This window comes from Eptatretus burgeri, chromosome 1, assembly GCF_056783735.1.
Source record: "Eptatretus burgeri isolate ZD-2024b chromosome 1, Ebu_testis_v1, whole genome shotgun sequence".
NCBI lineage: Eukaryota > Metazoa > Chordata > Myxini > Myxiniformes > Myxinidae > Eptatretus > Eptatretus burgeri.
This window is the reverse complement of record NC_140961.1, coordinates 144,341,263-144,368,806: the sequence shown is the minus strand read 5'-3', so window position 1 is coordinate 144,368,806 and position 27,544 is coordinate 144,341,263. Positions and strand designations below refer to the sequence as shown.

At 43.8% G+C, this 27,544-nt stretch overlaps 2 protein-coding genes across 5 annotated transcripts in view; both read right to left on the bottom strand.

The window, feature by feature from the left end:
• The window catches only part of LOC147035672 (protein phosphatase EYA1-like), a 386,713-nt gene that overhangs the window by 28,567 nt on the left and 330,602 nt on the right, over positions 1–27,544 (bottom strand). The gene's annotated exons all lie outside the window — the stretch shown is intronic.
• MECR (mitochondrial trans-2-enoyl-CoA reductase) overlaps positions 1–27,544 on the bottom strand; it is a 99,840-nt gene that overhangs the window by 48,531 nt on the left and 23,765 nt on the right. For 2 of the 3 annotated variants that reach the window (XM_085846535.1, XM_085846556.1), the window contains exons 7-9: positions 23,537–23,607; positions 20,248–20,308; positions 15,384–15,456 (exon numbers count right to left, since the gene is read on the bottom strand). In XM_085846535.1, coding sequence (XP_085702661.1) covers positions 15,384–15,456; positions 20,248–20,308; positions 23,537–23,607 — 205 coding nt within the window. Of the gene's footprint in view, positions 1–10,817; positions 11,192–15,383; positions 15,457–20,247; positions 20,309–23,536; positions 23,608–27,544 lie in introns of those variants that run through there. The other variant, XM_085846545.1, reaches the window with a different exon arrangement.

The following is a 27,544-nucleotide window of genomic DNA, read 5'->3' as shown; positions in this document are numbered from 1 at the left end:
TCTGTTAGATTTTAAATTACAAATGTAATTATAGATAAAAAGGCAAAATAAGATGTGTGATGGTACAATGCCTATCTGAGGCTGAACTCATGAGGTTTCTGTTGTGTAATCTACAGCGTGCCCCACAGAAAACCTGGAAATTTGAGATTTTGAGATCTATTTTGCCGTATTTTACCATATCAATAAACTAACATATAAATTTACTTACCGTTTTTTTGTTTTATTTCAGAATGCAGCAGTTATCAAATTTTCAAATTTGTATCTTTGTTTTACACTACATCTAAGTTTGCTTTTGTTTTGTTTAAAATAAACTGTACCAAATTTCCTGGTTTTCTGTGGGGCACGCTGGAGATAAAATTGGAAATGTGGTCAACATGCGAGAGGACCTTGTGATTAATTTAAGTTTACTGGAGGCAAGGGAAATTTGTATAACAAGTGATAAATTGTGTTTGTGTCATACTTATATGAGCTATGCAATACTTACTTCATTGAAAAATAAAAATAATTTTTCCTTCAAGTGGATGGTGGATGCAATGATGGAAGGATACCAGAGCACAAGGATGATGATGGACTGAATGTTTATGAAACTGTTTAATAGCCGTTAATGGCATTAAATAAGGGAATTTATGGTGCGTACTAACTATTGAATTTAATCACTGTACCCACTGTGTTGAAAAGGTGATGTTGATTTTGTCTAATTTGGAGTGTTGGAAAGCAGTCGAGCTGTGCAGCCTCCAAAATTTTGCCAAATTGGGATTTGAGGTACTTCCACCAAGAGATTGAATGAAGGGGAGCACCCACATTTGGGGTGATTGGGCACCCATCCCGTGATCACAGCATGACCCCCTTCCTGAAGAGATGAAATGAGCAAATTAAAGTGAGCCACTGAAGAGAAGATTGGATGACAAGCTTAAACCTGGGGAGGCAAGTAACTGAGTCTTCCGTGAATGGTGCCTGCCTGTGGGTCCGACAACGACAACACTTGCAAACCGAGCTCTGCAAATATTGCTTGGTCTTACCGCTAAGGTGAGGCACACACCGAGGGCCCTGGGGTCCATAGGGTGAGTTGCCGACAACCCAGTGTCGGGTACAAGCTCCATACCTACAGGGACTGCCTTCTCCGTGGCTCAGGAAGTGATGACTGCATTTCCCGTTAAGTGTTGCTCTAACTACATCATGGCCCGCTTGCCTTTCTGGTCTTTGATGACGTTTTGCGGCTAGTGGCAGCTGGTGGTGGCAAGGCCTTGGAGCAGGTGGTCGAGTTACTGCAAACAACGTCCATCAGCCGGGCTGAGATGCTATTGGGATCGCCTTCCTCCCGCATCATTCTATGAACACTCACCGCAAATTAATATGGGTGAACTTGAGTAAATGTGTTCTTTTCTCCTCCAGCAACGGGGTGTAGTGGATTACCGGTGAAATTTATTTAAACTATTCTAGGTAGAACAAAAGGCGAAAATGTGGAAGTGAAAAATAAATCCCATCTTGTAAAATGTGCATAATAGTCTACACTAACGATTTATAGCCATATAAGGCGATGATAAAGCTCTGTGGATCACAGGACTATCGCCAAGCCATGGTGTTCTGTATTAATCATGCTGTCAAATGCTTTTAAGTGCTTGAAGAAGTATAGAATCTGTTGTGAAGCATTGCAATTAATAAAAGTAATCTCTTTTTTTTTTACAATAAATGGAGTTGTTCACCAAGGATCATGGGTGAATTGCAAAAACTGTTGGATGAAGCAAGCCTTTGTGGTCTTGTGATTTGATTGTTGTAGTTCCTCTTCGATACTGACAAAAACCTCATGTGTTGTTGTTACTTTGTTCTCTATGCTGACACCCTTGGCTTATGCCTGCAGCTGTTGTTACCCTTGCCGAAGAAGAGGTTATTGCATTCGGGTCTGTTTGTTTGTCCGCACAGAACTTTCGTGATTTTCTCCGTAACCGCTTGTCGGATTGAGACAACATTTTCATCATTTGTGTGACTACTCATGTGGAATGTTTTATTGATAATTATGACCTCAAAAGGTCACGTGGTGTGGCAGCCATATTGAAAAAAAAACAAAAAAAAAAAAACTTTGGACCACTATCTCTGAAACGACACCAAGGAATAAAATTGAAACTTGGCATATAGCATGTACTCATGGGGAATGTGAGAATTTTTAAGACATCATAATTGCATATGTAGAACACCACATCCGATCAGTATGAACATTTTTGAGGGTCATCTAGGGATAAAATGTCCAGAGAAACAAATTTCATGATGTCATTGGTCATGTGATTCAGCAGCCATATTGTTTTTTAAAATAAAATAAAAACCTTCAAAAATCTTCTTCTCTGAAGTGGCTGAAAAGATTGAAGCGAAACTTTACAGATATGACCGCCTGTCCATGAGGAACAAAACATTCACACATATTAGGTCATTGTTCACATGGTTTTGCAGCCATAATGGATTTATCCTAAAACCTATAAAATCCTGTTCTCCAGAACGGCTGGACAAATTGAGGGGAAACTTCACACAACTGTTCCCCAAGCCATGGGTGTACAAGCTTGTAAAGGAATAAATGATTGGTCACATGGTTTGGCAGCCATATTGGATTGAAGAAAATATTAAATAATGTTTTCTCTGGAACCACTTAATCAACTGAAGTGAAACTTCACATTTATGATCTAGTAGTGATGGGGAATACATGTTTTAAAATTTCACCTTGATCGGACACCTGGTCTGGCCGCCAGAATTATTTGATTTTTTGATACGAGTTTTTTTTTTAATTAGGCTCACTTGACTGTGCCTGGTTGGGTTTGAGGGTGGAGTAGTAGCAGCAGCTGAAATGCGAATCATCTCCAGGTTCCTCCTGATGACATCATCTTTGCTTTTTTCTTTGGGTTCCTTCTGATTACTCCAATGCAGAACCTATTTTATTTGGTCTTCGATTTGATTTGAATTGAATTCATTTTAATCCCATTCTAAATTCAATTGAATAATGAATAGTCATTAAAAAAAACGTCATGGGTTAGAGTCAGGTGCCCGATCAAAGCGGGACATCATGGTACCAAGTCGCTCATGCTTTTCTTTCTTGTCAGTTGTCCATCGAGGCCAGCTTTGTGAAGGGAACGAGATATTGTTGATCGATGAACACCAACCCCCATCTTGGACACAGAGCCTTGCAGATCTTTCAAAGTCATTGTTGGAATTACAGTGACAACCTAAACCAGTTTCCTGCTTGCTCAGCAGCTGAGTTTGGATGGCAACCTGATTCTGAATTGAGACTGCGTGGTACGATGTCTTCCACTTCTTAATGATGGATTTCACCATGCTCAAATGGATAATGAGGGACTTTGAAATCTTCTTATAACCCTCTCCTGAATGGTGCTTCTCCACCACTTTATGTCTGACTTCTTTGGAAAGATCCTTGGATGATCTTTCTCCAATCATGCAAGAACTTTGCTCTTTTGAATCTTTTTCATTGTGCTATCCAGATTGAAAAGTGCAAGAGGTATTGGAGCGAACTCATATTTCAGAAGGATTCTCATGTCTTCATCTCTGGATGACCAATAATTGCCAACTTATTGAATATTTGTCTGTCCATATTAGTCCAGGCATAATATGGCAAGGACTGAACCTCACACCAATTGCAACAGAAAATCTGATAACTGTTCATTACTCATAAATGTGTCCTCGATAACATATAAAAAGTCCTAATGAATCCAAGTGGTGGAAATTTTTTTTTATATAAATTAAAATTATTAAAATTGTTTTTAATTTTTATTTTATTTTTCCAAAATGTTTCTTTACCATACTCTGGTACCACTTTTTGCGACTTTATAATGGGATATTTAGCAATGCTCTAACTATATATGTAATACTAAACATATTTCCATCAAGGAAGATGGTCTGGTTTTATTATTGAGATGACCCGTGCCTTCAGAAAAGACCTCTAAATGATTTTAATCCATTTATGATGGCCTGGCATACGTACTTTAATAGTGCATGCACTGATGTTCAACGCAACTAATAATGTGGAACGATAAAGAGTCATGTGCTTCTGAAGACATTATTTTAAAGTAACAGCACTATTATACTATATAAGGCAACATAATATTTTAGGTTGTCTGGTTACTCAACCACTGGTTTCATCATCGTCATCGTCATCGTCAACATATTCAGTCTGAAATGAATTTGCACACCCTGATCCTTTGCAGTTGCTGCATGCAACAGAGCACTTAATGTCATGCTTCTTGCATGTGCACTTGAGGCTGCTGCAATCTGTCTTGCAACTGCATCTGATGACCTGTAGGAGTTCCTGGGGAGCTGGTGGTAAGTCAGTTTGGACAGGGATGAGCTCCCCATCACTTTCTTTCCATCCCCAGTCTGACGGCAGGAGTTCATCCACGGTTCCCTTCCACTGCTGCACCTGGTATTACATGTGGAGACTTTGGTACTTTGCTGCTGCAGAGGTAGGTGGCAGGCTCTGTGGCTGTACATAAGAAGTTCTAGTAGCCACCTTCTCACAAAAGTGCTTGTGTCGTAGTGACTTGAGTCCCCCCCCCCCCAGGCTTACTTATTGTACAGGCAGACCAAAGCATTCTCTCCTGCTGCCACAACATCTGCTGTGGAAGCTGACAATGTGGGATGTAGTATCTCACCCAAGGATCGCTTGGATGATTGCTTGTCCGATGGAGGCAGTTTTCATGCCGGCATTTTTTTTACCCCAAGCAACCCTTTCAGTTGAACCCTGAGGCTTTCTGGAAGAAAGTTGATGGCATCCACTTCAGACTTCAGCGATTCACAGTCAGGATATACATCATGGTACGTTTCCACTGATTTGATGTCATTTTTTTTTATAAGTTTGGCAGCAGTTTCAATAATCCTCTTCTTCTCTATTTCGGGATCAGCTTTTCTGTGAGCATAAAACTCCTGGAGGATCGCTTTGGCTGTGCTTCTGAAGGTAACCACATTTGGCTTCCCAGTAATCTCGGTGTGGATGATTCTGTCACCAAACTGTTCCTTCAGTTTGAACTTCATTTGCGTGTGGCCATATGCTTGACATTCTGAGCCTTTGAGATTGTTTTCCATCCGGCCAACAAGATCATCGATCGTGATCTGTTCATTGTCATTTTCTTCAAGAAAATTCGCAACTTCCAGAAAGGCATTAAATCTTTCTTCGTCTTGTGGCCGACACAGTTTTGTTTTCTTTAACTTCAGTTTCGCTGATTCATTGCAAGATTTCAAGAGCGTATCCTTGAAGTCAACTGTCCTCACTGGGAATACAGTCCAATCAGAACACATCCTCTTGGTCCAAACATGCGCTGACCTCCCACAGAACAGACAGTCTCCGTCATAATGGAACTCCTCATCAGCTGAGCATAGTCGCACATGCCTGTCAACTTGCTCTTGTTCTTTCTCCTTCAGTGCTCTCGCTATTTATTGTTGGCTGGTATAATTCTTGCAGCAGACTTGATGAACCAGTTCCCCAGGTGATGTATGAATGTCATCATTTCTGGATTTACTTGCTCGGTTGATGGCGTCACTCCCCTTTTCAGTAAGTGTGGATGGTGGCTGTCCGCCCCCCTCTGCAGGGTCCTTACAAATGGCACATCGTGGAGGGCCTCTCATTGTTCAGGATGTGATGCCACTGCAATAATGTAAAAAAAAGAAACATGAGTATTCATTTTTAAAGTACAGCAACTGTGCCAAATAACCACACATTAATTTCACCGATTGCACATTTTACAACTTTCAACTTGACCGTTTTTTCCAAAGCAAATCTCTTCAATTTGTTGTGAATTTCCTTTTGAACATGCACTGTACTGCACCCAATATAATGTCTCATGTAAAACAAAGTTTCTGGTAGATTGTGGATAGTACTGAACCCTTTGTGTGGACATCAGACAAGCAGACGTGCAAAAATCCATTATTTTAACATGGGCGCAGCAATGGAGAAAAATGCCATCACCGATTTCAGTACTTTTCAATAGTTTCCACCACTTGGATTCCTTAGAACTTTTGAGATGTTATACAGGACATATTTATGAGAATAAACCAGTTGAAAGAGTTTCTGTTGCAATTTGTGTGAGGTCATGTCTTATAATGCCTGTACTATATTCAGTTTTTCCATGCCCTGCTTTTTCTTTGTCTTATTTTTCAAAATCTGTATTTCCATGCATACATGGATGTTTTTTTGGTATTATGAACATTTTTTGATGACTTTAAGGTGAGGTACATTTGTTGTGATTGCTATATTACTAACGACACTCTTTTATCATTCTGTTGCATACAATGAATAAATTTGTTAAATTGATATACCAGTATGAATTCATGAAGAAAATATGCATATCATATTCGTCCTGCCTTTACTTAGGTAAAATATTGATGCATATTTTTACATGAATGTCTGTGTGGGACTATATGTATGAAGAGACTATTTGTCAATTAAAAAAAAGAGTTGCACCATTTTTAGAATCTGCATCTACCCGAACATTTGTCTATCCCTATGAGCCCAACACCCGACAGCAATGAAAATTTTCTACTTGACGAAGTACCTTCGACCACCAGACATCAGGCATTGCCTCTGGATTAGAGTTCTCCATCAATGGAGCCCATGCAAACCAGCGGTTCAAAGTTTAATATCAAATCGAAATTGAACATACTTTCAAGTCAGCAGGATGAATAATTCTCTCAATAAGAGTTTTGGTATAAAGTGTTAAAACTTATGAAGCCAACAGGAATAAAAGTAAATTAAATAAATCTAGTATATAAAGAAAGTGTGTTTGTGTGTTTATTTGTTTGTTTATGCATTCAGACACAGCAGAAAACAATGCAACCAAACTTTGCATAGCCTCCTCTTTCATCCAGAGGAAGGTTGAGAGCTATGTTTGGATTTTAAAAAATTGAAAAATTAAAATGAAATAAAAATCAAATAAGTGGCCTTCAGGTCTTGATCAGGTCTTGTGCTTATACACTGCCTGGGATTTTCCCAGGAGCGATATGTTTTGTGAAGATCGTTTGTTGAGGTTATAGTGACTTGTTATATTGAAAAAAATAAAATGAATAAAAAGAAGTTAAAAAGGGAGGGAAAGTGGTCCAAGCACATTTTGCAATGCCCAAGATTGGTAATTCATACGAAACCACAAGGCTAACGTTCCCCAATTTGTCACGCAGGAAAAAGATAAATAAATGTTTTACGGAATTTCACCAGGCAATGCCAGGTACTTCAGCTAGTTGTCCATTAACACAAGAAACTTGTTGGCTGTACACCGGCTTCTGTCTCCTTGAAAAACTTTTAGCTGCACACGCAGCTAAAACTACAAACTACAAAAACTCATATTAAACTACAACGGCACCCGGACAGCACATCACCTCGCCTCATGCATTCATTCTGAATAAAAATACCATCATTAACTGAACACGCTACAATTATGGCTCACTGCTGTAACGGCCCACATACCCATATCATCCATGCACCCGATCACATCACATAGTTTTTGGCATGGGTTATGGAAGTCATCAATTCAATTCTCCAATCACATTGGGTCACCCTAACAAATCAGATATTTTAAGTTTCAGATTTTTTGGATAAGGAATTCAATTCAACCAACTATGACAGCAATACCACTTCACCAATGATGTCATCACACACCGCATGGGGAGTTGATGATGCAGTACAGTCCAAGTTTTAATTTTTTTTTTGTGAAGCATTCGACGAGATGATGTCCAAATTTTCCCCTTTAATCCAATAAGGCTGCCATACCATGTGATCTATGATGTTCGGTCAGGTATGGGCATCCACTTTCCGCCGGAACTCCAGGGGCTTCCGTCTGGCCATCCCCAAGGGAGATGCCTGGCCCCTCCCCATCTCCTTGATATGCTGAAAAACCTGCTGCAACCATTAGGCACGAAGTCATCCCATTGGCCTCCTCCGCTCACGAGGCTCGCTTGCTTTGCATCTGCGAAATCAAGGCCAGAGATCTGGACATTCCCAAAGGATGCACCGCAGCTTGATCTCTTTGACATCCTCTCCCAAAATCCAGTACAAACAAGTGCTGAAAAGTGTGAGGGTCAGTGTACATATATATATATATATATATATATATATATATATATATATATATATATATATATATATATATATATATATATATATATATATATATTGTCGCGGATTCGCGCCCGCCGGCGTGCGAACGGCCACGTAACTCGAATCGCGGCACGTCGCCCACCGGACGGACAATCCAGTCGTGACCCTCTCGGACTAACGCCGGGAACCAGTCACGGGTGGACCTTTCGGTCTCACCGCGATCGAGCCAATCGGCCCCCGCGTGGGATAGGGTTGCTCGCCAAATTCGACCTACCTAAGTACCCACACGGAGGGTAGACCGGGCGATCGCACCTCGCCGCAGGTCGACTTCGGACACGGGCCACTTAAGCGACCCGTTCCGTACTATCGGGATAACCGAGCGGTGTTATCGTCGGCCTCGACGGTTCGATTAATTATCGGGCGTATTCAGCCCACTACCAACCCTTTACGTGAAGCAAGATGAGGATTCAATGAGAGAAATGACGAAGCGAAGCGGGAAACAGTTCAACATAAAGCACATTTATTCGCGATGAACGGAAAGCACACATATACAATTCCACCAAAAGCACATAGAAAAGAAGAAGACAAAAAGCAAATGCGACAATGCAGATCTAATACCGACTACGCGAGCACAAGGCAACACTTATACAATTTTACTTCACAGACGGCGCCGACAACACACATTCCCAAAACAAAAGAAAAGAGAACCACCCTCCAGGATGAGGGGATAGGCGGGCCTGGGGCCGAGACCGTGTCGGGCCTACCCGTCTGGTGATGAGACGCGGAGCGGCGGTGGTGCCTCAACTCCGCGGGCCTCGCGGACGGTGTCTGGTAGGGGGTGGGAAGGGGGCCCCCTTGGTCGCACTATCTCAGCGCGGGGGGAAACAGGAGGGGGTTGCTGATGCTCGGGGAAAGGAGGATTTTTACTCTGTCTCGGGTCCCGCGACGAGCGTCTCCACCTCGACCAGGTCGCGCCGTCGGCCTCCCTGGTGTGCAGCTCCCGGCACCGACGCGAGCACCCCCTCGTCTGCCTTCGCCGCCGCCGCCTCTCCACAGCTCCGTCCTCTTCGCTCCGACTCCAACTCCGAACTCTTCCTCCTGCGAACTTCCCAACTGCACTCAACTCCAACGCACACGGCGACGACGACTCTTTTCTGACGAACGCAGCCGCTTATATAAGCCCCGTGGCTTCGCCTTTGACCCCTGCCTTCGACCTTTCACCTCGCTCCCCATTGGCCCGAGAAAAAGTGGGCGTGAATGCATTTTGATCCATGAATTTGCATATAGCGACCGCCCTCCAACGCCCTGGAGGCGGGGCCAAATCGCCCCTCGCTCACCGATTGGACGGAACAAAAGTGGGCGCGAGTCGTTTTTGATCCGTTTTTGGAGCGGAAAGTCCGTGGTTTTGTACACGCTGTTCGGCGCGCGCCCTGCACGAGTCCAATACCGGTACCCACAAGCGGCGCAAGAACGGTGGCGATGCGACGGTTGCGAGGTGTGACGGCAAAGGTCGTGGCTGCAGTGGTGAAGCGGCGCCGCGGTGGGTGGTTGATGTTGTGATGACTGTTGAGACGCGGTTGGCGGTGGTAACAATGGCGGTTGGTCCAAAATAAAGATAGTAAAAGAAAAACGGCGATCCTGAAGTCGCAGCACGCATAAATGACATGTATTCCCACTAGACCACGGGTTTGGGCCTAACTACACATATACTTACCGAGATATCTCACCAAAGGGACCTGAATGGTGGTTTGCGAATTTGGTCAACCACAACAATATATACATATATATACATATATATACATACATATATATATATATATATATATATATATATATATATATATATATATATATATATATATACAAATACATATATATACATATACATATACATATACATATATATATATATATACACATATACATATACATATACATATACATATATATATATATATATATATATATATATATATATATATATATATATATATATATATATATATATACACATTTCTTCTTCTTCTTTCGGCTGCTCCTGTTCGGGGTCGCCACAGCGGATCATCCGTATGATCCGCATCGTGATTTGGCGCACGTTTTACGCCGGATGCCCTTCCTGACGCAACCCTGGTCGCCTCTTACGACACAGGGATAATACATATATATATACATACATATTTACATATATATGATATGATATAGAATGTAAATATAATTTTTGGAGTTAGTTCGGGTTGGGCTTCGGATTTGAATGTGAGGGTTAGTGAATGCAAACAGAACCTGGACACTATGGACTGGTCGATGATTTTGAAAATATCATGCAAAGGGGTGGAAGGATTGGGATTTTTTTTGATTTGAATAAAATCTGGGGAGATTTATGTTGCTCGATCTTCTGCATCTGCGGACATCAAGCGACCACGATGTTCTGGCAAATCGAAGTACTCGGGCACCGAAACACCCGCGTGAGCCTGATTGTGGCCATGGTGTCACGACAATATAAAGAGCAGTGAACTCAGACCCAGCACACAACGCGATGCGAGGAGGCATCGTCAGATATGTCGACACGGCTTTAGGAAGACAACAGGAGGACGAGGTCCTTCCAAGCCACCCAGAAAACTTCCAGAAACTCCGAGCTACATGGGAAAAACATCACAAGGATTTCTCAGGCACACTGAAGTCCAAGTTTTGGACTTGCTGAAGCTGAGCTGGAGAGGCAAAATGTTCAGGAAACACAAATATATATGATCCATAAAAATGTTTTATTGAACAATGTTTTACGTTTTATTAAATCACTTTCATTAATGGGAAATGGGTTGTTGTTAAATAATATGTTAAATCATCCAAAAGTAGCAGAGATTCAGCACCGCCAGCACTGATGTAGCAGCTTATAGACCCTTTCATTGAATGAAAAGATCAACCAGTGTCCAAAAAACCCCAAACATGAATGTGATCACATGACAAGGAGCTGTTTCTTGGAAGAGTAAGGCTGCATGGCATTCTTCAACGCCTCCCTGAAGTCCTTCAGTCGGTGCTGCGAGAGCTCCGGAGAAACCAGACGGCCCATCTGGCACAGGGTTGCAAGTTCCTCAAGCATGGCATCAAAGCAGCTTGGATCTGAGAGTGTGTTTGGGGTTGTGGAAAGGGAGTGGTAGGGGGTCATGATCATTATCTCGTATGCAACCTGTGGCCAACGACAAGGAACACCAATGGGGTCACCGATCTCAGGCTTCGTCGAGGAGCTCATCTTGCAAGCCTTTGAGGATGCCATCCTAATAGATGAGTACAGGCCCAAGTTTCTGGCTGTGGTATGTGGATGATACATTTGTGATCAAAAAGGCTAAACAACTCAAAAGCTTCTACACCCACCTAAACTCAAGGTCACCTGAGCTCCAATTCACTTGTCAAGTTGAAAAAGAAGGCTCACTGACATTCCTCGATGTCTTACTCTCCAGGAAACTAGACTGCGAAATAGGTTCAACAGTATACCATAAGCATGTGCTCACGTGCGCGCGCGCGCACACACACACACACACACACACACACACACACACACACACACACACACACACACACACACACACACACACACACACACACACACACACACACACACACACACACACACACACACACACACACACACACACACACACACACACACACACACACGATGAGCTGTGCAAAAACAACTGGACAGAGCTAAGTCTCATTGCGGTAATTGGGTAGAACGGCGCAGCAAAATCTGAAGAATCCGACAAGAGCTGCTACTCCACCACTATCCCCGACAGGTAATCAAAAATTCCCAGAGAAAAACAAGACCAGGGCAGAACATAGCAACAAAGCCCACAAAGACAGTCACAGTACCCTCCAACAAAACATCCGAATTTGTCAGTCATCTGATCCAACCCCACGGTGTCTGCGTTGCTCACAAACCCAACTCTACTCTTCGGATATTGATACCAAAACTGAAAGATAAAATAGACATCTCATGTCATGACTGCACCACCCACTATGTGTGTCAAAAGGTTGGCCACCAGACTGATTGAACACCAACACGTGGAAACCAGACATGACACATCCTCCGCCATCGCCACACACAATGTTACCCTGAACCATACCTTCATGTGAGAACAAACAACAGTCATGGGTACGGCCCCCTCCAAGGCAAGCCATGAGGTTATTGAGGCATCATGGTCTGATGACCGCGAGATCAACAGGCATGTTGACCTCAACCCAATGTACCAAGCCCTACGCAGACACTTACACAAGCATTTCAGGCCCACGACAACCACCACTCTGGACACAGGTTCCAATCCAGAAGCCAACATGCTGATCAAAACTTCTGTTCCTTCCCTTCAACCCATCCCCAACCCCAATGGTGCAATGACAGCCAATCAAGCACTCTCGTGTAGTAGACAGTAGAAAAATAGTTCAAATTATGATACAAGCATCAAATTTGGCATTTTTGTTCTGCAGGGCTTTCTGATCAAATCTGCCCGATTGGCCATTTGAAAATCCAAATTTTGAAAAATTTGAGAAAAAAATAAATAAAAAAAAACTTCAAAAAAATTTGAAGTCACAGCTGGCTGAAATTGTTGAAGCGCAAGTGAACATCCCAGACAGCGAACCAAGGGGAGATGCGGTCATCATCGATGGCTCAGCACTTATCAATGCCCTACCTCCACGCTTTTCAAAGATATTTGATGACTATGCTAAAGAAGACATCATCCCAAAGCTGGAATCCTATGGTTCCAGGTACGAGAGGGTGGACGTAGTGTTTGATGTGTACAAGAAATCAAGTCTGAAGTCCGAGGCAAGGTCGAAAAGGGGGCAAGGAATCAGAAGAAGAGTGACAGGAACCAGTAAAACCCCAAGTAACTGGAGAAGCTTTCTTCGAGATGACAGCAACGAGACTGAGCTGTTTCACTTCCTTGCGGAAAAGATGTGTGAAGCACAAACGACAAGCACAGTCATTGTCAAAAAAGGAGAAGATGCCATTAGCAACACAAGGAAGTCACTGGATGCTGTGTTTCCATGTTGTCATGAAGAAGCTGACACTCGAATATTTGTACACGCCAGAGATGCAACGACGGATGGTCCATTATCATTATCATTGAGGCTAATGACACGGACATACGAGTCATAGCAATATCTGTACTGCCATCCTTACAGGAACTCGGTCTTGAGAACATATGGATTGCCTTTGGCCAAGGAGCCAAGGCGCGATGGATTCCAGTCCATGAGGTAGTTTCTGCAATAGGGCCTGAGAAAGCTCGAGAGATCCCATACTTCCATGCGTTCACTGGATGTGACGTCGTGTCTGCCTTCCGCGGTAAAGGGAAGAAAACTGCATGGCAGACTTGGAACGTCTTTGATGATGTTTCTGAAACATTCACCAATCTCAGCCAGCATCCAACATTGAATCGTGATCTTGACTTTTTTGAAGTTTTTTTTTATTTTTTTCAAATTTTTCAAAATTTGGATTTTCAAATAGCCAATCAGGCAGATTTGATTAGAATCCCCTGGAGAACAAATGTGCCAAATTTGATTAGAATCCCCTGGAGAACAAATGTGCCAAATTTGATGCTTGTATCATCATTTGCACGATTCCTCTCAAAAATTACTGTTATCTGCCCCACTACTCAGACATGTGCACACAAGACAATAATAATACAAACTGAATTTTGAAATGTAAACCATTTTCATAACTGCCTCAGAGGACGGAAGCTAGACAGCTCTTGACACATCAGGCCCAATAAGTTTTTTTTTTTCCTTTTAATGCTCATTGTGCTTACTCTCCAATTTAATACGATTCCTGAGCTGCACATTTTTCAGCATATATGTAAATATATTCCCCCACCCCGCCCCCCACAAAAATAATAAATCCAGAAATGCATCATGAACACCAACACACTTATTTACTCTTCAATATGTGGACAACCCTGATTTATACTTCAATGTTTGAAGGATACCAACCATTTTCTAAATGAGAAACAAAATACAGAACTTCTGTAATAGTTTAAAATATTATCGACATCACCAGAAACTGAACGACGGAATCCAAAAGACAGATTTGTAAGACAGCAAACACCAGTTATTATTGGTTCACGAGCCAGTAAGTGACCACTATATTCGTTATGGGCGTGTCTGTCTCTCTGTCTGTCTGTCTGTCCCGAGCATAGCTCCATGGGTTTTGATCAGATCCTGATAAAATTTGGGTGGGAGGTTTATATCATGATCTAGTTGTGTTTTCCTGAGAATGGGCGTGCTGCGCCCACTATGGGCGGAGCCACGCCCAAAAAACGTGTTTTTAGGGGGTAGCCAGTTTCAAGTTGCATCTTCTCCGAGGGGGTTTGTCGAATCTGGCACGGGTTTCGGTATTTGGTTAGCCCAATTGCACCTGCATAGCCCCACGGAGCTCGATTTTTAATTTTCCTCCCAAGGTCAAGGTCACAAGGTCACAAACTTAGAAAATGTCAAAAAAAAATCAATAAATTGGGCATCGAGCTCCTAGGGTTTTCAACTGTTTTGAATGAAAGTTGGTATGCAAGTCGTGCTCTTCGAGTACTAAAACTTTCATCATTTACGTTTTTGCTGATTCCCGCGTCCGTGTTTATATCATGATGGCGTTTTTTGCCACGTTTGCCCGTGGCGTCCCATCGAAGGTCAAAAAATAAAAAAGGCGAACCGTGTACATTGCTCGTGAACCATTGCCGTCTCCAGACTTGTGTTTTTTTTTAAATCATTAAACACAAACTGGCCTGGCCGAGAGGTACGCATACTCCCATCTGAGCAGTCTAGCTTGTTTGAATCTTGACCCAGGTATAAACTGCCATCCTGGTGTTTCAGAAGCAGGGTGAGGCATCGATGCGTGTGCCGTCCATCGGATGGAAGTTAATCTGGGCATCTCATCTGCCAGCATCCGTTGGTGGATTTGGTGGATGTTGGCCTTTGCTCTAAGGAGGACAGTCATCGACAGCACCCTGAATTAATGAGAAATTTCAGCTTGAACTGTGGGTACCATGTGACCTGGTCTTCTTGGGAGTCCCTCGACAACACATTGCACCTCTTGTTACCTTAGGATGTCGTTGCTGTCGGGGAAGCACCTTTTGCACAAAAGCAAATCAAATTCACCAGGTACTCCTTGTTCACCTGGTTCATGCATGAAGGGCCTTCTTCGGATACGAAGGGCAACTGATGCACACAAACCATGACTTCCATACGTTTTGGTTACAGTCATCATCTAGATTTGCCAGAAAGAAAAGAAAGGCTCTAAGGTTCCCTTTTTGGATGATTGCTGACTCACCATGAGCATTGTCCTTTTTCCACTGCGTTAACCAAAACCCTCGGATATGGAGGTTGCGAAAGATAAGAGCACTCTGCACCACAACGAGGGTCAGGAAAAGAGAAAAAATACCATAAAACATGAATGTTTGCTCTTTACAAGGCCATAACTTGCAATCAATCCACTGTGTAAAAATATGAAGCTTGTGCATTAACATGATGTGTGATCATTAACAAAGTACACTGCAATGCTCAAGTGCAACTGAAAACAATCAACAACCTCTAACTTTAGCTTCTTCCACTCACACACAACAACATGGTTAACATTATCCTCAGCTTCCAAGTAGATAACATTAAAGCTTCTATTAAGATTACACTAATTTCCAAAAGTGTTGGGACATCACACCAAACCCTCCTGACATGCACGGGCATACTCTTCCAACGATGCAAAGCAACAAATACTTTTTTTGTGACATTTTGAACACTCACACTATTGGTTTCAATGCACTACTACAGTGAGGGCCCTCACCTCTCCCTTCTCATTACTGCTGCGTCTTATAAGAGATGACTTGAGGACAAGAATGTTTAAAAAAATTCTGCATCCAACCAAGACCTGACAGTATCACAATGGGATGTCTTGGGTCATTGTCCAGCCCTCAGTGGGTGGTCCATCAATCAATGTGTACCTGTTCTGAAGCACCTGATATCAGCTCCACCATTTGATGCAGTATTGTTTACATAATACTGTTACGGTTCTAGGAACCGTATGCATTCAAACATACAGCTGACCCAAAGTTAGTTATGCCGTAAAGTATATGTGTAGACAGAACCCCTCCTTGTGTTTCGTGGGAAATCAAAGGGGTGCGTTGCGATGTTTTTTTAGTTCGGGTAATAAATCTTTATTTCCCCTCTTATTTGAACCACAGTACCTTTTTCTCGCTTTCCAAGGCGAAATCTTTGTGAGGTACCTTTTTGGCGAGTGCAGTCACGCGTTGAGGGGCGGGCTCCCGGCGTGGCAGAAACTCCGTCCAGAAGGGGCGGACCCATGGAGGCCCTGTCCAATCAGGGCGGACAGTGATGTCAGTTTCACCAAGGCCCCTCCCCGCTGAGGAAGATCCATAAAATTACGACACCGTCCTCAGCGAGGAGTTCTTTGTGGGTCGTTCGTCGTCGTGTTGGTGTGCCGAGTCGGAGGGTTCGTTAGTTGGAGGAGTCCAGTTCAGTGGAGTTATTTGGGGGTCGTTCGTCGTCGTGTTGGTGTGCTGAGTCGGAGGAGTCTTCAGTTCAGTGGAGTTCTGTGTGGGTCGTGTTCATGAGCTGGAGACAGTGGTTGGAGTGAGCCAGTTTGTCGCTGGTTGCCAAAGGGAAAAAGGAGGTCGTGACGTGGAGGGTCTGCCCGCGTCTCGCCTCGGCGGGCCGTCTGTTGTGCTGGTTCGAGGGCGCCCGACCTTGACCGGGTCTCCCGTGGGTCCTGTCGGCGGCCCTGATCCCCGCCTTGGATTCCGCTCTACCCGACTCGAGCTCCTCCGCGGACACAAGCTCCACGCGTGTGGCTGTGGGCCGAGCTGCACGACCATTGACAGGTGCCGCACCACGGAGCACCCCCTCCCTCCAACGTTAAGGTATCCCAAAAGAACTGCGAACTCAGCTCACCTCCCTCTCTGGCTGCGGGGGTCCTTTGGAATACACCTGGGTTTATTTTCGTCTGAGTGTGTGGCGCCGTCTTTAAGTAGAACTGTTTAAGTGTTCGATCATTGTAAATCTTGCCTGTATTCCCACGATAAGTCTGCTCTGAGTCCTTTTGCAAGTGATTGTAAATAAATTATTGGAGAAATGTTTCCAGTTCGTTTTCGTCTTTCCCTCCATTGGTCCAGCATGGTTCGAATCTGAGCTTAAGCAGGTTTTTATACCCGAAAATCCGTTCATTCTAGCTGGTACGACCTTGGCAGATCCGCTCGCTGCATCCGAACAGGAAAGGTAGTTGGCAGTTGGTAGTCAGTAGGGTGGTCCGGTTCGGGCAAGGCGTACTGAGGGCGTGGTTCCCCAGTAGACTACACCGTGTGGTTAATTAGGTAAATTGGTTCTAGACAAAAAGAACCTAACGCTACGTGGTGGAGGTATTGGTGTCCACGGTCAGTTAAGCGACCCGCCGCCTCACGGATTTATCCGAGAGGGACGGCCAACAATTCCGGAGAGTCTGGTGGGAGACGACATAACCTTCCCCACTTAGCGGTCGTTCTCACCACCGGACCTCCGGCCCGCAACAATATAAACTACAACGGCACCTACTAGAGCGCATACCTCCACCAGACTGAACAGTTTGTTTTGAATCCCACCGATATGCCGCATCTGGATCCGGACCTGAACCAAAATCAAATCGGCTTGTTCTTGTCACCGAACCAACTCATCCACCTCGTTTTGTCATAACTCGTCCACAACATTTTGAAATATCATGCTATATATAATTTTTGGTTACATCTCTCAATGGTGAAGAATCACTTTCGAAATTCTAATGGCTGGATCCGGATCTTCACCAAAATCGAACAAATTAATCCTCATCATAATCCCAACCTGTCCACCAAAGTTTGCCCGAATCCAACCAAAATTTTTTGAGATATCCTGCTGGAAGGATATCTCACCCTAACCCTAACCCTAACCCCCACCAAGTTTCGTCGAAATCTGTCGAGGAGTTTTTCCGTAATACTGTTCACAAACAAACACAGACAGGGGTGAAAACATAACCTCCATCCACCTTTAGTGGCGGAGGTAATCAAACAACCCCACGTTTCAATAATGTCCGAATTTTAACACTTAGTTATTATCATAATAGTTAAACATTGCGTTGTACAATGACACATGCAACAGTTTTATTAAATAACACCTCGGCCTCCAAGGTTGTGGAGAATCTTGCTGAACCAGTCATGCTGCGACACAACGATCCTCTGAGTGACGTTCATTAGGAAAGGAAAAAAAATGAAAAAAGGGACCTGACTAAACCCGTCGTGCAATTCCTCATCATGAAGGGAGGTTGTGCCGTGGGGAAAGGCTTGACTCACTGGAAGGACACATCCAGGTGCTCGCACACATGAAGAACATTATAATTGTTTATCAATAGGATACCTTCATGTCAAATACCTGGCGTGGGTTGAACATGTTGTGGAAGTGATTTTCTATTTAATACATCTGTCTGGACCTTGCAGTTAGAAAAACAATAAAAAATAAATAAATAATTGTAAGCAGTTTAAATAAATAAAACCCACATAAGGCTAGAGATTAATTAAATTGACTAAGCCTGTGAAACATGTGAAATCGAAAGGATTCCAGGAAAAACATATTCTTTCTATATCACATTTATGTGCTCTAAAAAATATTTACACACACGCACGCACGCACGCACGCACGCACGCACGCACGCACGCACACACGCACACGCACACACGCACACACACACACACACACACAGAGCTGACCGACACATTTGGATATGCGGTAATTGAAACACACGAGGTTTATGTTCAAGGCATGCAATTTTATTATTTATGGTAGATAACATCAGGAAGGTGGCCTCCATCAGTTGCAGTGCATTGTCTTAGAAAAATGGTCCCACAACCCCAAAAGTTCTCACCCCACCCCTCGGTCAGGAGAGCGGTCTGAAATGTGTCAGTTGGCTCTGCACCACCCTGTATATTCCTGCTTTAGTAATAATTTGTGATATCTGCATTTACCTTTATATGTTGTATATATTGTACGAGCCTTTATATTGTACGAGCCATGAAGCCAGAGGCCTGGATGTTTTATCGTGCACATGCACAGCTTACGACATGATCTTTGTCTTGCCTACCCGCTTGATAAAACTTCACTTTCGCAAGAGAATACAAAGCCTTGTATTTTCTAATGCTCCAGCTGCATTATTTGAAATTGAAAAGTTTTACTCTGAATGAAAATCAGTTTAATTGCTCATTGAAACAGCTGGTTGGAATGCGAGAACATGTCGGGAGAATTGATCACATGCTCGGTTGTATAAACCGATTGAAACATTGTTTGCTCTTCCTTGGAATTGTAATGTGAAAGTGATCCCATATTCAATCTACTTTGCGAAATGGTGTTCTTTAAAGTGATGATAATTTAATGTTTCAATCAAATCCATTTAGAACTATTCAGTCAAATGGAAATGTAAAAATGACTTCCAGATATATCTCCATGATTGAATAACTTTATATATTGGTTTGCCTTACATTGAATAGCTTTATATCATGGTATTGAATGACTTTTTTTTTCATATTCCGGTTTGCTTTCTACCTAAAGTTATATTTTAGCTCAAATAAGCACTTGTTCTCTATCACAATAACCAAGCTTGGGAAAGCGGAGGATAAATCATTCCCCGACTGTTATCTGCATTTCTTCATTGATTAAGACATCTCACCTTGGAATGAGAAAGATGTTTTTCCTGTTTTCCTTTTGGATGAAATTTGTGAATTCATCCCTTCCCCCTTCCTAAGGATAGATCATGGGTAGTTTCCTATCATGTTTTCCTCAACCATCCCATTGCACCATTACTTGCTTGAGAGCATATAAGGCACATTCTACAAGGCATTTAGCGAGAGGAATTCATCGACTGCATAATGTACTTGCATTCTGTGTTTTCCTCCCATGCGCATGAATAAATGTTTCAAACTCTGAACCTGAAGGAATTCTGTTCGACATTGGTAATTGGAATCTCCCCTCGGAGTGATTCGTACACCACAAATGCTCTTATGAACCCAAGAATGCATTCTTCAACGAGTCAGATGAGATCATGACAGCAATTACTATGCAAATAATATGAGCACTCTGGAAAACACGACTCATTAGTATGTAGAGCGAGGTATGTTCCATGTAGTACGCACGGTAGGAATGGTGACGGGCTGCCGTGACATGCCACCATACGTCACCATTGTTCCTCCATTCCTGCAGATATGATCATGCTATTAGATCAACGACGACACCATCTCTACCATCATCCCACAAAACCTTCCCTCCTTCAATGCTGATAATTACGCACTGCTGTCTGAACCCGTGGCTCAACATACAGGGATCGATGGTTCAAATCCCACATTGTGGTTATTTTGTCCACTGTATACTTGATCACGCCATTCATGCGAAATTGCATCTAAATCCCAGAGATACTTCCTTCATTTTTACGGGGTTTTTTTTTTTTTACCCTAGTTTAGGGGTTAGGGTGGAGATTTACATCAGGATTCACATCAAAATCCCAGAGATTCTTCCTTCTTCATTTTGTACCATAATTTACGGTTTAAGGTGAAGATCTGTGCTAACATCCTGGAAATTATTGCAAACACAAAGTACATAGAGATCCTGATAACTTGTGAAGTAGCAATGTAATCGTATGAAAATAAATAAAACAATAAAAAATCCATAAAATGTCATAGCCCCCGTTGTTTTAGTAATTTTACTGTATGGGGTTAAAGGGCCAGCCCGTGATGATGTACAACTAAAATGGAGCCAGTCCACCAGTTGGCCATCTTCAATTAGATCACAAAATAAAGTGAGATGCACGTGTATGCCATCATGTACTGTGCTTGTGCCAAGTTTGAATAAAATTGGACCATGCATGCCTGAGAAATGGTTGGGGACACATTTAAGTAACAAAATGGGCACCAGTTGGCCATCTTGGATCCATCCATTGGAACCATACTCTGAAGAGCATTGGTGCTGCCGAAGCAGTCTCCTTGGCGATTGGGCACAATCCTGGACGGGTCGCCACTCCAACACAGGATACCAGCAAGCTGGCACTCATTTTGCCGACCTCGGAAGGATGACAGGCAGAGTCAACCCCACCAGATATTAATTCAACAGCTGAGTTGGATTTGAACTCAGGGCCCTCGGATCCCAAGCCCACCACTCCAACCATTAAGCCAACACCAGGCATATATCTTGGATCAGATCTCAAAAAAAAAAAAAAATCATGCCAAGCTTGAACAATATCGGTAAATGCATGTCCGAGAAATGGTTGAGGACCCTTTCTCAGTTTGAGGAGGACCTCACATCCAAAACCTCATTTCACCTTCTTTAAGGTGCTGTCACACCTTGACGATTTAGCCAGCAATGGCAACGTATAAAAATGTATGTAAAACGTTGGTGTACGCTGAAATTTTGATGTTTTTTTAAAGTTTTGTATACATAACATATTAGCAACGGGCACAGAACGTTTCGTTGGCTTATAGATAATTATACCAACGAATGCTTAGCCTGTTGTCGGCGTTCACAACCTATGCCCAACGATAGTTTAACTAAGGCATAGCACGCTGCACGTATCGCCGACGATCACGTGGCATAGCCTGTTAAAAACCTGCCGCACGCCGATTTAAATCATAACCGCCTGATAATTGGAAGTGTCAACCATGCAGTCACACCTTGACGATTTAGCCAGCGTATGCCGACCTCTGAAAAATGTGTCTAAAACGCTGGCGCACGTCGAATACGGTATGGGTAAGTTGTGTATACGTTTAGAGCACGCTGAAAAACAATGATGTACGCTGTCATATTTTGTGGTACGTTTAGTACGTCGTGAAATTTCAAGCATGCTGAAAATTTTACGACGTACTCGCCGTATGGCTCACACGTTCTGCTACGCTGGGAATAAGTTGTAGGCACGATATGCGATCGTTGACACACGTCGCCACAAGTTCCTTGTAAGTTACTCATAAGTCGAAACACGTCGAGGTAATGTTGAGCATACCCAAAACTTATTTTCTCCGTCAAGGGACATTTTTTTTTCTCCTTGGCTCCGTGAAGGCACGTGACAAAATATCTGAAGTTGTTGGTGATGTTTTTTTTTATAAATTATTATTTTTTTAGTGTATCACGAATTTTAAAATATATTCGGACATTTGCTTTTAAGTTTCGACGTCGACGTGACAATATCCTCAAACAGAAAATATTCACAGAGGAGTGAATAAGAATAAGACATGAGCAAACTGAAGAGGCAATCGGACGTGACATAACGGCACGTGACGAAATATCAGAAGTTATTGTTGTTGTTTTGTTTTTTTTAAACGCTGCCAATACGCCATTATACGGTAGCTGTAAATTAGAAACACGTTCAGTAAGTTCTGTGGTCGTCCGGAAGACGTCAATCAAATACGTCTACATACTGTACGTCAATATGCGTTGGAGGTACGTTACACATAGGTTAGAAATAAGTTTTGGGTACGCTAAGCATTACCTCGACGTGTTTCGACCTATGAGTAACTTACAAATAGCGTGCCTCGACGCGTGTCAACGATCGCACAACGTGCCTCGGCGTGTGTCAACGATCGTGTAACGTGCCTACAACACGTTACTCATAGGTTATAAATAAGTTTCGGGTACGCTAATCATTACCTCGACGTGTTTCGACTTATGAGTAACTTACAAGTAACGTGTGTCGATGTGTGTCAACGATCGCATAACGTGCCTACAACTTATGGCCAGCGTAGCGGAACATGTGAGTCATACGCCAGCATACATCGTAAAATTTCAAGCATGCTAAAATTTGAGGATAACCCGCAAAGTTCAATGATGAAAGCCAGCATACTACGACATATGGCAGTGTTTTTCAGCGTGCTCTTAACGTATACAAACTTACCCATAACTTATTCAACGTGTGCCGGCGTTTTAGCCCAATTTTGCATACGTCAGGCATACGTTGGCTAAATCTTCAAGGTGTGACAGGGCCTTTACCATGGGAGTTTAGTTGAGAAAATGAGAATGATCTGCAAGTTTTGTGAAAGCAAATGCTGAGCCCAGAAATAAGACAAGCAGCATTTAGTCTCAATTTGCCATCAACTGAAGAAGCCAACAAAGTGAAGTCCATAAAGCTTGACTCTCAACTCCTCCAAATTCAGGAAGCACTCTTGGAATAACTATGGTTGATGCAAACAAATCAATTAGGATGATCCTTTAACATGTACAACCATCAAAATGGCATTTCAATTAAACTGTACATTACAGAAGAAGTGGAATTGGGAAAGAAAACCTGGAAGGTGACAGCTCGGAGGGAATGCTAACTTGCTTGCAAATTGTACGTCAATGTATAAAATATGTTATTGAAGCATGCAGTCGCTGCTTTTGATCGACGAAGGGAACCTATATACTAACTGTGCACATGGCTAAGTCCCAGAACTGTCCACTTACGCAAGATGTCGTAACATGTCAATCGTTGCCTTTCCTCCGATACAATTCAATGCCAGCCGTGGCTCAGCATCCTGAAAATAAAAAAAAAATCATCGCTTGAGCTTTCTACAGCACATCGCTCACATGTTGCATCCAACAATGGGGGGAAATGTTTGATAGCAAGCACATGCACGCCAAACACTTCCATACAACTAAGTACGTATATTGGTGACTTCAAGCATACACAAAATAAATCCTTCAATACATTATCACCATGACACACTATTGGAAATCTACACTAATGTGTGTGTGTGTGTGTGTGTGTGTGTGTGTGTGTGTGTGTGTGTGTGTGTGTGTGTGTGTGTGTGTGTGTGTGTGTGTGTGTGTGTGTGTGTGTGTGTGTGTGTGTGTGTGTGTGTGTGTGTGTGTGTGTGTGTGTGTGTGTGTGTGTGTATGTGCGTGCGTGTCCTCCATAACTCCAAAATCATAAAACCTAGCAGCCTGAAACTTTTCATGCACACGAACAAAACTCCACCGAAGTGCATGACTGAATTGGGTGTTTCAGTTAATTAAAACATCCCTTTTGAAGATAATTAACAGCCATATTTAACATGCTTTGCTTTCGATGTTCACGCTCGATGGAATCATTAGGTCATACGTGAGCGGTGCTTTCATGTTTTCAGTGTTTGCTTTTGGTTAATGTTCTCACAAATTTTCTGTAACTGGGATATCAAAGTTTTTGCAGATATGCCAGCAGATTACTTAACAAACTCAGTTGTGTGGTTGTGTGCACAGCTGTTCTGACATGAGATTGTTTTTGTGTGTGTGTTCAGTCTTGAAACATAACATAACTTTCTCATTCTCTTTGCTCACAACAAACTCTGCCCCTCACCTTTCTCTCTTTCCTCCCCCCCCCCAACTCACTCTCTCTTTCTTTCTTTCTCTCAACGTATCTTTGCACCTCTCCCTCCCGCAGTGGATAGCAACATTTGGTGAGACATCGCTCTCCCCAACTCCCCCCCCCCTGCCCTTGCTCGCATCCCCTCCCTCCTCCCTCCGTCCTCTCCTCTTCCTGCATCCTCTCCTCACCCATCCCTCTCCCTCTCCTTCCTCTCCGTCCACCCACTCTCCTCTCCCTCCCCTCTGTCCACCCACTCTCCTCTCACCTCCCCTCCGTCCGCACACTTTCCTCTCCCTCCCCTCCCCTTCATCCGCCCACTCTCCTCTCCCCTCCCCTCAGTCTGTCCCCTCTCCTCCAAATATAATCAAAGAAAAGGGTAAAAAGCCTTTTTAGAAGGAGGAGTTTGGGGGGGGGTAGTGACCATTGGCAGCAAGCCGATGGCGCCATAGTCCAAAGACTGAAGAGGTTGGAAGTTTGCAGTGGAGGAGTCTTCCTCATCAGGCGTTTCCCATCCCATAAAAAAACATGAGTCTTCGGCCAGAACCTGAAACTGGGGCATCAGTCCACAAAGGGGAGAGCATTACTCCATCGAGTGGTTGATGAAGGTCTTGGAGGTTCTCATATGTTTAGATTTTCCAAAGAAGGACTTTGCATGATGGAGGATATCCAGTTGGTGACTGACTTTGGAGGTAATTTGCCCAAGAAAGATGGCTGTTTGTGAAGCCCAAAAGTTTAACAGACTCAACTTATTCAAGAGTATTAAAGAAGAAGATGGGAGTGTTCACCAGCCAGTCCTTCCGGAAAGGCTGAGTGACGACGTGTGAAGTGAGAACTGGCTTCATTTTCATGAAAAAACCTAATGTGGGATCTGGCTCAACCACAAACTAATGCTCCTGGATGGGACACTTGGTTTGATGTCTGTCTGAGGGACAGCACACACATTGATGCAATGCTTTACATGCAAAACATGGAGTTGACACTTTATAGCTCGGTCGGGATTCAAGCCTAGGCTGCAAAGCTCAGAGGTGAGTGTGCGTACTGCTAGGAAATCATGTGAGCACATAGATGTTGATGTCCAAGATCAAGCTGTTGGAGAAAAGGAAGGATCTGATGTAAACTATGACGATTCATTCCATGACTTCACTGATAATTGGAAGCAAGCCAATGGGCGTGCAGTTAAGAAGATACGTTTTTGTAATGCAGTGATGGTGGCGGACTTCCAAGTAAACAGAATGTGACTGAAGGCAGATGATTGGGTGAACGTAGCAGAAACAGGATATGGCAGAAGTGTGGCAGAGCAGGTTTTAAGGATGAGGGCAGTAATGCCATCTGGGTCAATCACAGAACCAGAGTGGAGGGCTGCCAGAAACTGCCACACATGAGTTGAGAAACATGCAGCATCCCATGAGCAGAGTGAGCACTTGGGCACACAATATTTGGAAACAAACAGTGTTGAGGCATTTGGCCCTCACAAGTAGAGCCAGCTGTGGTGCCATTTAAAGAGAGATAATGGGGGAAGGGGGGCATACACATCAGTGGCAAACTTCACAAGGCACAACCAAGACTGAGGAAGGAGACATGTTTGAAAACTTAATCTTGAGGTTGACCAGATGTCAATTTCTGGCTCTCCTGAAAGTGGACGCACACACTTGTTCCAGGCTTTGTGGAATGATCTGAGGTTGCCTTCAGTTGGATTTGCCTTCCATGGAGTGAAGGCAATTTGTTTGAAGGCAGCTGCCTCACCTCAGAATTCATTATATCAGGGGCAGGAGGATGGGTACCATAGGTGCAGACATGGGATCAAGCTGAACATGAGAGCATTTTATCTCTGCAGAGCCTTCTGAACGCCTTACATATACAAACCCCACGATGATGTTTTTTTCAATGTACTTAAAATTTCCAACTCAAAATATTGTTATGGCTATGGAAATTCGCAATACACCATAAAGGGTCCTTAGTCAGTTATGACGCTAAGTTCATGTGTAGTTAGTCCACACCTGTTGTTTAGGGGGAATATGTGATTCATCCGGGCTGCGACGCTTTCAGTATGCCATTTTTCTTTCTCTATCGTTATTTTGGACCATTAAGCCGCCAAAAACTCATACACCACGACCTTCGCCTCTTTACCTCCACAACTCCATCCCGCAAGCATCGCTTCACAGCCATTCCCAAACGACGCCCGCCAACAACCAAACCACCACAGCAAACCCCCCACCACCTTCGGCTTTCTCCTTCCACAACCATCAACCACACCACCAGTCAACACCAAACGTCGTGCTGTCCAGGGCCTGTTCGGTAACTGATGCCGAACGCGTCGAGCCGCGGGTACAAATGGGTGCCTTTTTAGGAGAGGAAAACGGATCAGGAAGGCTTCACGCCCCTTTTCTTCCATCCAATGACTGAGCATCGGGTGGCATGGCCCCGCCTCCAAACCCGCTGTGAATGCGTTCCCGTCAAGAGAGGAAAACGGATCAGGAAGGCTTCACGCCCCTTCTTGCCCGACCAATGGCTGAACGTCGGGTGGCATGGCCCCGCCTCCAAGCACTTTTTGATCCGCGAATCTGCATACAGGCTCCTCCCCCGGTATATAAAAGATGCGAGCACGACACAGCTCGGGTGTGTGTCCAGAAAGGTGTCCAGCTCGTGTGTGTCCAGGAAGGAGTGTGAAGAAACGTGTCCAGAAAGGTGTCCAGCTCGTGTGTGCAGAAAGGGGTGCAGAAAGTGGCGCCTTTCGGAAGTCGTGAAGTCTGAGGCGTGTGTTTGCGGGGATCGGACGGCGAAGGGGACGGAGATCGGAGTGGAGGTCGAGGGAGGAGTCGCGGAGTGGAGCAGGGACGCAGAGGAGGGCTCAGGGACGAGAGTTCGCCGGAGTCAGGTGCGGTCCCGGAACCCCGCTAGCGGGACGGAGCATCCGCCATTCCCCTCTCCCGACCCCGAGCATCAACAATTCCCCCCCCCATCCGCGCTGAGATAGCGCCGGTAACCCCGTCCGTTCCCAAAGCCAACCGTGGTGCCTGCGCGACGCACGCCTGGAGGAGCTCACCGACCATACCAGGGGCACGGAGTCAAGCGCGTTACGTGGACATTGCGGCTAGCGCGCCACGAGAGCACGGGTAAGACCCCTTCGG